At 41.5% G+C, this 12,094-nt stretch overlaps 1 protein-coding gene across 35 annotated transcripts in view; it reads left to right on the top strand.

The window, feature by feature from the left end:
• Positions 1-12,094, top strand: part of GPHN (gephyrin) — a 556,374-nt gene that overhangs the window by 290,563 nt on the left and 253,717 nt on the right. For 19 of the 35 annotated variants that reach the window (XM_053285016.1, XM_053285057.1, XM_053285106.1 and 16 more), the window contains one exon: positions 11,386-11,424. The exons of 15 other annotated variants lie outside the window; for them this stretch is intronic. In XM_053285016.1, the coding sequence (XP_053140991.1) occupies positions 11,386-11,424 (39 nt within the window). Of the gene's footprint in view, positions 1-10,171; positions 10,192-11,385; positions 11,425-12,094 lie in introns of those variants that run through there. One more of the 35 variants, XM_053285162.1, reaches the window with a different exon arrangement.

The following is a 12,094-nucleotide window of genomic DNA, read 5'->3' as shown; positions in this document are numbered from 1 at the left end:
GACTGCCTTCCTTGGAGGCCTTCAGGAAAGCCTTAAAGACTCATTTTTTAAGCCTGGTTTTTAATGATATCAAGTTTTAATGTGCTCTAGTTTTAATTGTAATTTTAATCTGCTTTTAATTATTTTTTTTCAATTGTTATGTATGTATTTTTGAATTTCTGTTCACTTTGAGACCAATTTATCTGAGGCAGCTCAGAAGTTCATATTGGCCATGACAACTATGGGCCTATCCCAAGTGGTCTCGGGACCGACACATATTGCTAGTCACATGCTTGATCTGGTCTTTCACTCTGAACAGGGTGGTGTTCCGTGATTGGGGACTCCTGTGATTTTCCCATTGTCATGGACGGACCACCATGTGGTTAAGGTTGGACTCATGGCCACATCCTACATCCACTGGGGTGGGGGGCCCATTAGGATGGTCCGCCTGAGAAGGTTATTGAATCCAATAGGATTCCAAGAAGCCTTGGAGGGATTTAGTGTTGGCTCTGCTGGTGATCCTGCTGACACTCTGGTGGAGAATTGGAATAATCAACTCACCAAGGCAGTGGACACAATCGTTCCAACCTGCTTCTAAACTGGCCCCTTGGTATACGGAAGAACTACGGGGGCTGAAGTGGCGAGGTAGACGACTAGAGCGCAAGTGAAGAAAGACTTGACTCAAATCTGACAGGTTACTACATAGAGCACATTTGAAGATCTATGCTCAGGCGATACGTGCGGCAAAGAAGCGATTCTTTTCCTCCCATATCACATCCACAAGTTCACATCTGGTGGAGTTGTGAAGGGTTGTGAAGGGGCTATTGTGCACCTCTTCCCCCTTCAATTGGTACTTGGAACCAAGAATTACTTGCTGTGACATTTTTAATGGTGTGTGTGTGTGTGTGTGTGTGTGTGTGTGTGTGTGTGTGTGTGTACAAAATCTCTCATATTCGGACCAACTTAGATTCAGACTCCACAATTCTTACAGAGTCTGATGCAGAGGTGTCCAGCAGCTCCTCTTATGTGATGACCCTGAATCAATTTCAATTTGTGACTCCTGAGGATGTGGACAAGTTGCTCGGAATGGAATGGCCTACCACCTGTCCTCTTGATTCCTGCCCAACCTGGCTTATACTATCTGGCAGGGAGGCTGTTGTAGAGGGCCTGGTAGAGATTATAAATGCTTCTCTGAGGGAAGGCAGGATGCCTCCTTGTCTTAAGGAGGCAATCATTCGACCCTTTCTGAAGAAGCGTGCCTTGGATCCCTCAGAGTTAAGCAACTACAGGTCTGTCTCCAACCTTCCATGGCTGGACAAGGTGATTGATAATTGGGTGGCTTCCCAGCAACAAGCGGTCTTAGAGGAAACATTATCTAGACCCATTTCAAACTGGCTTTGGGGTGGGCTATGGGGTGGAGACTGCCTTGGTCGGCCTGATGGATGATCTCCAATTGGGAATAGACAGAGTGAGTGTGACCCTATTGGCCCTTTTGGATCTCTCGGTGGCTTTTGATACTATTGACCATAGTATCCGTTTGAAATGTCTGAGGGGATTAGGGGTGGGAGGCACTGCTTTGCAGTGGTTCCACTCCTACCACACAGGCAGATTCCAGATGGTGTCCCTTGGATACTGTTGCTCTTCAAAATCTGAACTTGCATATGGTGTCCCTCTGGGCTCCATATTGTCTCTGACATTGTTAAACATCTACATGAAACCTCTGGGAGAGATCATCAGGAGATTTGGTACAGGGTGTTATCAATATACTGATGACATCCAAATCTTTTTCTCCATGTCAGTGTCATCAGGAGAAGGCATAACCTCCCTAAATGCCTGCCTGGAGAAAATAATGGGCTGGGTGTGGAATAACAAACTGAGGCTTAATCCAGGTAAGATGGAGGTACTTATTGTGCGGGGTCAGAACTTAGGAGACCATTTTGATATGCCTGTTCTGGATGGGGTCATGCTCCCTCGAAAGGAACAGTTGTACAATCTGGGGGTGCTTCTGAATCTGAACCTCTCCCTGGTGTCCTAGGTTGAGGCAGTGGCCAGAGGTGCTTTTTATCAACTTTGGCTGATACGCCAGCTGCATTGGTTTCTTAAGATGAATGACCTCAAAACGGTGGTACATATGCTGGTAACCTATCTGCTGGATTACTGCGATGTGTTCTGTGTGGGGCTGCCTTTGTACATAGTCCGGAAACTGCATTTGGTCCATAATGCAGCAGTCAGGTTGGTCTCTGGGTCATCTAGGAGAGACCATATTACTCCTCTGTTGAAAGAACTACACTGGCTGCCGATACATTTCCAGGCAAAATACAAGGTGCTGGTTATTACCTATGAAGCCCTAAACAGCTTAGGCTTCATCTTCTTCACCATGAGCCCCACCACCTGTTAAGATCATCTGGAGAGGTTTGTCTGCGGTTGCCACCAACTCGTTTGGTGGCTTCTTGGGGCTGGGTCTTCTCTGTTGCTGCCCCTGGACTTTGGAATGTGATCCCTGTTGAAATAGAAGCCTCCCCATCTCTGGCAACCTTTAAAAAGGCACAGAAGACACATATATTCACCCAGGCTTTTAATTAGATTTATGGTTTTAAATTTTTAATGTTGATTTAAAATTAGTTTAATGTTAATGATGTTAATGTTTAAATGATTTTAATTGTATAATTTAGCTTTGAATTTAATTGTTTTGTTTTTGTTTCAATGTAAACCGTCCTGAGCCATTTTTGGAAGGGCGGTATATCGAATGAATGAATGAATGAATGAATGAGGGTATTCTCATGATCAATGGAAAGTGGGCTAAGGGAGCTTAGCCTGCTTTCCATGGATTGTTGGAACCACTGGGCTCACAAGCAAGCCAGGTTTCCTCAAAGCTGTTAACCCGCTTGAATATCCCTCCCCTTAAACGGGGTTAGCGGAGCAAGTGCTCCGCTAACCCTGTTTTTTTGATAGTGTATTGCTGTGGCAGGCTCTACGCCATGGCAACACAGAGGAGACCCCCAGCCGGGAGGCTGCAAGCAGCCTCCTGGGCTCGAGGGATCTCTCCAGCATGCCCCGTTCACTTACGCGGGGCATCCTGGAACTTCCGGGGGACCCGCAGTCCCCACCGGCTCTGTGACGAAGCCAGCAGTTGTGTGGGCGGACCTCCCAGGGCTGCGGTAGTGATCATCTGCGGGGAGAGCAGGCAAAGCCCGCTCTCCCCACAGACCTCTTTTTGGTGAGTCTCACTGATTGTGAGACTCGCCTCAATGAATGAATGATAAACCGCCCTGAGCCACTTTTGGAAGGACATTTCAATTAAAAACATAATAATAAAGCCTTTAGGAGTATCATCTTTGTTCCAAGACTGAGACAGTAACTTCCTTATCAACAAATAAGATGTAAGGAATTGTAGATTATTTTTTATTTGTTCAGAAGGTCCTCCATTGCAAGAAAAGGTTATAATAACAGATGTTGTTTTCCAAGGATACTATGGCATCAAGCTACAGCTCAATAATATTTTTCACCTGGAGAGAAATGACTTGACTAGCAAGCCAGAGGTTGTCAGTTTGAATCCCTGTATGTTTCTCAGTATGTTTCTCAGACTATGGGAAACACCTATATCGGGCAGCAGCGATATAGGAAGATGCTGAAAGGCATTCTCTCATACTGTGTGGGAGGAGGCAATGGTAAACCCCTCCTGTATTCTACCAAAGAGAACCACAGGGCTCTGTGGTCGCCAGGAGTCGACACTGACTCGACGGCACATTTTATTTTAACAGTTGCTGCAGGAAATCAGTTCGATATATCTGTGCTGGAATTTGTATTGAGATCTTTTAAGATATCATTTTCTACATCAATAGCAATGAATTACTACAGATTGTTAGTCCTGAGAACTGTAGAATTGGGAAACTGCACAGCGCTTAAAAAAAAAAACCCATACAGAAAACTTTCAACACTACCATACCGCAGACCTCTCTAAGAAGAAATTTCATTTCAGTGCATAGAAACATATATGTGCAAAGTAATCCTAGACAAGGTAAACATCCTTCTTCAAAAGAAGGAATTAGAACATATTCCTGAGGAACAGCAAGAGGAGGGGTGGTTTCTTTAGATCCTTCAAGAAATTTCAATACATACTTACTACAGGAAAACTCAGAGTGACACCTGTTTAAGAAGTTAAGCCTCTACTAAAGACACAAAGGTTCTTGGTTTTCAAATATTGGTATTTCCATGTCTCCCATTGCAATTTGTCAAACAATTTCTCAAATTTCATTAGAAATAGTGCATATTTATCAGTATATAGTACTACCATTGGGTCTTTCAACCAACCTCACCCAGAACCATGAACATTAACTAGCAGTGTGATACAGCTGCTAAAAAACTAATGCAGTCCAGCCCTACAGTACATTAATAGAGGCATAGTGTCCAGTTCATAAGAAGTAATCATTCCACTCTGTACTGCACTGATCATACCTTATCTGGAATACTGTGCCAGTTTTAGGCACTGCACTTGAAGTTAATACAAGACATCAATAAACTGGAATGGGTTCAGAGGAGGGCAGCAAAGATGCTGAGAGGTCTGGAAACAAAGTCTTGTGAGGGATGACTGAAGGAGCTGGGTATGTTTAGCCTGGAGAAGAGAAGTCTGGGATTGTGTTATTGGGTTGCTGTTCCTTTTCTCTGCTGCCCCCATCTCTCTTGGAGCAACAGTCCTAAAGCACCCAGGTGTGTTGACAAATCCTTCCCCTGATGACAATGTTTCCACTGCTGCCTCTGCCTAACTTTTGAGAATATTAAAAAGTTTTTCTATAGATTTTGACAAAATGTGATGGACCTTACAGCTAATTAATACATATCAATTCAGTTAGATAAAATATTCCTAGTGCCTTTTTATTTATTTATCATATTTTTATATCACCCTGTATAAAATCGCAGGGCAGTTTACAGTTTAAACCAGACAACATGTAAGAATCATGTAAAACGAAATTAAAATTACCATCAATAAAACTTTAAAACATCATAAACTGAAAGCCTGATAAAAACAGGTGTGTTTTCAAAAGTTGTGTAAAAAGAACCAGAGAAGGGGAGGTTCTGATTTCATTTAGGTAACTCTAGAGAAGGCCTAGTTTTGGGTCACCACCAAATGAGCCAGTGGTAACCACAATCGAACCTCCATCTATGATCTTAATAGGTAGCAGAGTTAATGAAGATTAATTCCTTAATATTATCTTACAGTCTGTTGTAGATAACTTGTCAACTCTCCCTGTTGGCCTCAAAGTATCAGTGAAAAGCAGAACAGTTAATAGCACTGTTGACCCCCATCTCATCTGTAACCATTGCAGACCCTCTTCCACACCATCAGGTAGTCATCAGGTTCAGGAGAGATTCCTAACCCACTTCCTCACTGCCTCAGCAGCAGCTACTGGGCGTAGCCTTAATAATAATAATAATAATTATTATTATTATTAGTAGTAGTAGTAGTAGTAGTAGTACATTTTTTATCCCGCACTTCCTCCAAGGAGCCCAGAGCGGTGTACTACATACTTAAGTTCTCCTCACAACAACCCTGTGAAGTAGGTTAGGATGAGAGAGAAGTGACTGGCCCAGAGTTACCCAGCAAGTATCAAGGCGGAATGGGGATTTGAACTCAGGTCTCCCAGGTCCTAGTCCAGCACTCTTACCACATCTGCAGAGTCAAATGAAGCATATTTAACTGAGCATGAGCCTAGACCAGTAACCTTTCACTGAGACCCTCTGGCATAGAAGAGATTATGGATATTTGGTGGGTTTAGTATACCAAATATACGGAGCTATCCTGTATATGATTACTGCTGCTAGGATTCTTTATGCTGCCAATTGGCGATCACAGATAACCTCGACTCTGGATGAATGGCTATTAAAACTATGAGAATATGCTTTGATGGCTAAGGTTATGGCCTACTTGCAGAATAACTCAGAAGAAACATTTGCATTAACTTGGGAACCTTTTATAAATTTTAATATAGCGCAAGGTCACCACCCACACCCTAGATTCAGCTTTTTTTTTAATATTGAAAGTTGGTTTGTGTATTATTCATATTTCTTACTTTTTTGCAATTTTTGTTATGGGGTAAAGGCTGACAGAGGGTGGAAGTGGCATTGTGGATTGTTATTTGTAATACTCCATATATAATTACTGTAAGTTGGAAGTTCAAGAGATGATAATGTAACCATGTTTGTTTTCTTTTTCTTATTCTCTAAATAATAATAAATTAAAGGTGGGCGGGGGGGGGAGAGAGAGAGATTATGGATAAGCCTAAACTCTCCCTCTGCTTTCTAAGGCAACACATCCAAAAGTGAAATCCTCAAACTGGACAAAGGTGAAAACTTATATGGTCCAGATATCCTCCTTAGTTCCCCCTCGTCAGCAAGTAGAGTACACACCACCTCTTCTATACTCTGAACAAACTTTAAATTATTTGACATCCTATGACTCCTCTCCTCATAGGACAGAGGTTCTCAACCTTCTCAATAAATTGTGGCTGGGGATGATGGGAGTTGTAGTTCAGCAACATGTGAGGACCATAGGGAACCCCTGTTGTAGAGATATAGATTCCACATTCAGTCCGCATATCCATATAACTGGCATTCACCTGCCTGGGATAGCTGCACAAACATTTAAGTAGAGTCTCCATCTGCAATGAAACAATTGCCATGCAATCCACCAGCATACACAAATGGCCACTGTCAGCCTGCTTCCCAACTTCAGGTTGGATATGACATTCCACTAAAACTCTCTATCCTTCCTATTCTAAGGAGGAGACTGATCTATTGCACCTGCATGTAGAAAAGCTCATTGTAGAGCAATCAAGAAGACTCCATGAAGGAGTTTATTCTCTGTGAATAATGTCCAGATACTTATCCAAAGAAGGATTTCTGTGGGCTGCTCCCTATAAAACCTGAAAGTCTGTTATCCCATTTCCTCTCAGCTTTGGGATGTTTAAATTGTTCCACCTCCTTAGGCAAAGTAGGAGGATTCCATCCTTCACTAGCAATTTTGTTTCAGGGTCTCAAAATGAAGGTGAAAATAGATCCATGTACCCCCGGTCAAATCTTTTCCTTGGTAGACTACTACAAATGACAGTCCAGAAGAGCTGAAAACTCCAAGTTGGGATTACACTGTGCTTATCAATTGTCATCCAAACCAGCACCCAGAGACAGCCATTCCTGCTGGAGAAACTGAACTTCCACCTGCAGCCTGGGGCCCTGACCACAACCCTAACACCACCCACAGGCACACCCACACTGTTCCTGCTTGCCTCAAAGGTAAAGCTTGTACAACTTTTTTACAGCAGGCACCATTCCTCTAGTTGCTGCAGGCTCCATGTTGCCCAGTGTTGATGCCGCTCTGACTATCAATGAGGGTGACATCCTGACATGCCATGGTGTTGGGTGAAAAGAGGCTTCAATAAGGAGAGGCCTGCATTGATCCAAGCCCTGTTGGGGCACTAACTGCCGACAGTGGCACTGGTGTCTCGGGATCCTGCCAAGAAATGTTCATCCTGCCTGAAATAGATGGAACACCCCACCCCACAATTATTTTCCCGACTTCTGTCACTGGATGTGAAATGCATGCCTTGGTCTGAGATGGCATCCTAATCCCATAAGCATTCAGCATCCTTAGCCCCCATTCAAGTGCTGGCTCCTGTGGACCCTTAATCAGACAAAGAAGGCCTCAGGGCACTCGCTCCAGTTTGCTTCTCCAAAGCCCTCACTTGTGTCTCCAAATCCTGGAGCAACTGCCCCCCCCCCCCCAGTAAAGACGCCTGAATATAAGGACACTTCTCCTTTCTAAGGATGATCAACTCTAGGAGCAGCTGCAACTGGCAGAATACTCATGGGGCCTGGCACCCCAACAGCTGTCCTTTCCTCATAGTCCTCTTCTCACAGAGAACAGCCAAAGTAGTTTAAATCTGCTGATTCCTATGTCCAGCCTTCTATCACCACCGCTTGAACTTGTCAGATCTAATAGATCATGTCTGAACACATATTAAACTAATGCCATGACAGTGAAAATAAACCCATGCCAGGACAACAAGCCTCATGTGCATTCACAAATCCACTCTTAACTCTTACTGAAAGGAAACAACTTGGCTGACCCATATTTAATCCGCTTCCCTGCTTCTCACAAATCATTGTTAGATGGTCTCTAACTGGGCAGAAATCCAGGCTACCCAGCACGTCTCCTCATTGTCTTGCTGCAAATATCCCTAGGGAGCAGGCCTCGTTCTTTTCAATCTGTATACTTTTTCTGTGGTGGTACAGCAGTTGTGGAACTGTTACCCCAGGAGCATTTGCCTGGCTCCTCCTCTAGTTGTTTTTATGAAGGCTATAAAAACTGTTCTGTTCCATGAGGCTTCTGGTTTGGTTTTAGTTTGCTTTCCCCTTTTCTGCTGTTTTTCTTCTGCTTTTTCATTTGTGCTTATTTTATAGACGACGTTGTAATGTATTCATCTTTATCTTAATGTAAGCTGCCATTATGAGACAATGTATAATTTAAAAAATAAATATAATTTTTTAAAAAATATATCGCTATCAGAATAGCTAATGGTGTGGAGAGAGTGGACAGAGAGACTCTGTCACAATACTAGAAACGGGGGTCATCCAATGAAACTATGTGGCAGGAAATATAGGACAGATAAAAGGAAGTACGTCTTCACACAGTGCATAACTATGTAACCGCCCTGAGCCAGTTTTGGAAGGGCGGCATATAAATCAAATAAATAAATAAATAAAATAATTAGTCTGAAATTTGCTGCCACATGAAGTGTGATGGCCACCAGCTTGGATGACTTTAAAAAGGAATTAGATAAATTCATGGAGACCAAGTTTATCAGTGACTACTAGTGTGACTGTATGCTGCCTTCAGGTTCAGAGGGAGTATGGCTCTGGAATCCAGTTGTAGGAGAGCAGTGACAGGAGAGGGGACATGCCATCATCTGCTGCTTGTGGGCTTCTTAGAAGCTTCTGGTAGAAAACGGTTGTAAACAGGATGCTGGACTGCATAGGCCTTGAGCCTGATTCAGCAAGACTCCATATGTTCTTATGTGGGGAGAGATTCTGCTAAGATGTGTTGGTATGGAACAATACTGTACCTACCCAAATAAACCTGTAATTTGCATGCTAGCTATCATAAATAGTGACTTTTTTTTCTTTTTGCTGTTTTGTTTAAACTATTATATTATACTTTGGTGCCTCTTTTCTATTAAAAAAAAGGCAGGCTGTATTTATTATACCAAGGGTTCTCAAATGGATCCCCAGATGTTGTTGGACTACAATTCCTATCCTCCCTATCCTCAATGGCCTTTGAGAACCCCCTGTATTATACCGTTTTACCAGTGGCCTCAATTCCAGGGAGAATTTCTCCTCTAGTACAGCATTTGTCTCTTCAGATGACACTTTTATAAGCATGCCAGCCTGCGTTTGTGTATGTTGTATCTGTGTCTTCTCTTCAGATGTGTTAATTTCTGCATTGTAAAACAACCTAGTATCTCCTGCTAACTGAGCAAAGAAGCACCTTTTTAAAGTGATGACTCTCTTAAATGTAGGCAGGGGGATATTCACTGTCTCTATCCAATCCCAGCACAGCATCACTCCAGTGGTTGTTGCTGATGTCTACCTTATGTTTCTTTTTAGATGGTGAGCCCTTCTGGGACAGAGAACCATCATGTTTATTTTTCTATGTAAACTGCTTTGAGAATTTTTGTTGTTGAAAACACTGTATAAATATCCATAGTAGTTTTTGATACTTAATAGTAATATTATATTCCTTTTTGTTTTGATTTTGTACATATGTTTCTTTCTTGGGTATAAAACCAGTTTCCCCTGGACTCTCCAATAAATGCATTGAAATATATATTTTAATTGGCTGACATACAACTTCCATAAGATATTATTTAGAGAAAGAATATCTGTTTTAAATGTAAAATAACTAAATAATAATTTATTTCACTCTATATAACCAATATTATTTTTTATCGGGTTATTCAAGTTTCTGATCTTATATAATATATTTTTATATTTTCTTGTATAGTAAATTTCTCAGTAGTTCTGCTGTTTCACCTGCATGTTCTACCCAAGAGGCACACAAGTTAATGGTCCTTGGTTTAATAAGGTGTTTAATTCTTCCAGCTCAGATGGGTTATTAGCTGTACTTTTCCAGTTCTGACCAGATGATATCATACACATGTGGTAATATCCTACTCTGTGTGTGTGTGTGTGTGTGTGTGTGTGTGTGTTTGTTTTCATGTTTCCTTTCAATGAGTCCATAAACCAAAATATGTGCTTTTTGTGTTTCTTAATTAATAAAATAGAATGAATTATGCCTTTTTGCTGACACATACATATGATGTCATATTTCAAAATTATAGATTATACCTTGAGAGATAAACCTATTTTAGCTCTCAAGATATATCAAATATGCTGTTTGGTTGTCAAATACTTTCAATTCAGTCCAATATAAACTTCATCCCCCCCCCGCACCCCGCTTTGTGTTCTCTTAGCAGACACACCAGCTCAAGATATCACCTACAGAGTATTTTTACAGGACAGATAGTTGAAATAGGTTTATTAATTTAGAACTAATCATATTGCCTTTCTACATCAAAGTATAGGAAAAGTGGGGTCATAGTTATATACTGTAGTTCACATTCTTTAGCCTTCATTTCCCCATATAATGAAGAAAAATTGAATTATCTTGATAAGTTTTGTGAAAATTTCATTAATATAGATATATCTATTGAATTGAAGGGTCCTTGTGTCCATTTCTGATTTTGCAGCATAACTCTATACTAAATGTGTGGCTCTGTGTGGGCAACCACTTTAGAAAGGAAGAAAGGTTACCTGTAACTGATTTTCTTAGGAAACTATTGTCCACATAAAGTCCCACTCTTACTGCAAAACATCAAAGGAAAAGGGGGGAGGGAGTTTGCAAGGCATGGAAGGTAATCTTGAATTTAAATATTAGTGTGGATCAACTTTTAGTACAAGATCTTTCCATCAGCTGATACTGTCTACAAAGTGCCTGTTCCCTTACATTAGTTCACTTTGAAGGGTTTTTTTATGCTTATGTCCTAGTTTAATGAAAAGTGCCCTCACCCAATATGTAGGCTCTATGTGGACAAACTCCTTAAAGAAAATTAATTACAGGTAAGTGATGTACATGTTTTGTGAGTAGAGGTGGGAAACTGTGATATTTAAAATGCTGGGGTGGGGTGGGGTTTGAAACCTTTCTCAAATCTCAGAAAACGTTTGCATCTGGGAATGGGCAAAGGTTCTATCCAGTTCTTGTTGTGCTCTAAGCACATCACCATCCCTAAATTGACCTGCTTTTCCTTGAACCTGGGAGTCAGAAATCCCTTTTTCTCTTCTGTTTTTCTGCTGCAGAAATTCCCAACATTCCCATTTTGTGGGCTCCAGAGAGGGGTAAGCAACATCTTCAATCCCAGCCAATCATTTCTAATCCAGTTCTTTGCTAGTATTTTGGTTGTTTTATTTTGAAATCATGATTAGAAACAGTTTTAGATGCGTTCTCATTTTTTTTTTAATTTCCTTGTGGATTCTCATTTTTTAAATTTTGTTTATAGGAGGGTCCCCAGGCCTCCCTCAGGCACTAGGGCTCAGCCTCATTTCCATTTGTGTGCTGTACTCTTGTGGATTTTCATGATGCACTATGTTGATCTAATGCTATTATTGGAAGATGAGCATCCAGATTCTGGGGTTATTTCACTTACATTATTCTTAGTTACCAAAAAAGTAATGTCATCCTGGCAGAGCTTCTCTTTCGTCCTTGCCAGCAGCTTTATCTGATTATTCATGGGCACTGCCCTCTTGGTACTCTGCATACAATAATGATATGGCATTCATTGCTTTCTTTCTGCTTTGTTTACTTGCTGGCTGCCTAGCATTGCAATATACTGTTTTACTGCTTGATTGCCTGGAATGGTCCTCTTCACCACTGATTGCTCAGCATAAGACTACTCAAGGTACTGCCCATGGCTTCTTGTTGCCATATATATTTAACTGTTAATGGGCAGTTACCTCCTGCTGAACTTCTCCCCTCTTTTGACTGGCTACCATTGCTCCCCTGCTGCTG

The sequence above is a fragment of the Hemicordylus capensis genome, chromosome 1 (assembly GCF_027244095.1).
Source record: "Hemicordylus capensis ecotype Gifberg chromosome 1, rHemCap1.1.pri, whole genome shotgun sequence".
NCBI classification, from domain to species: Eukaryota; Metazoa; Chordata; class Lepidosauria; order Squamata; family Cordylidae; genus Hemicordylus; species Hemicordylus capensis.
The sequence above is the reverse complement of the archived record's forward strand: the minus strand, read 5'-3'. Positions and strand labels throughout refer to the sequence as shown.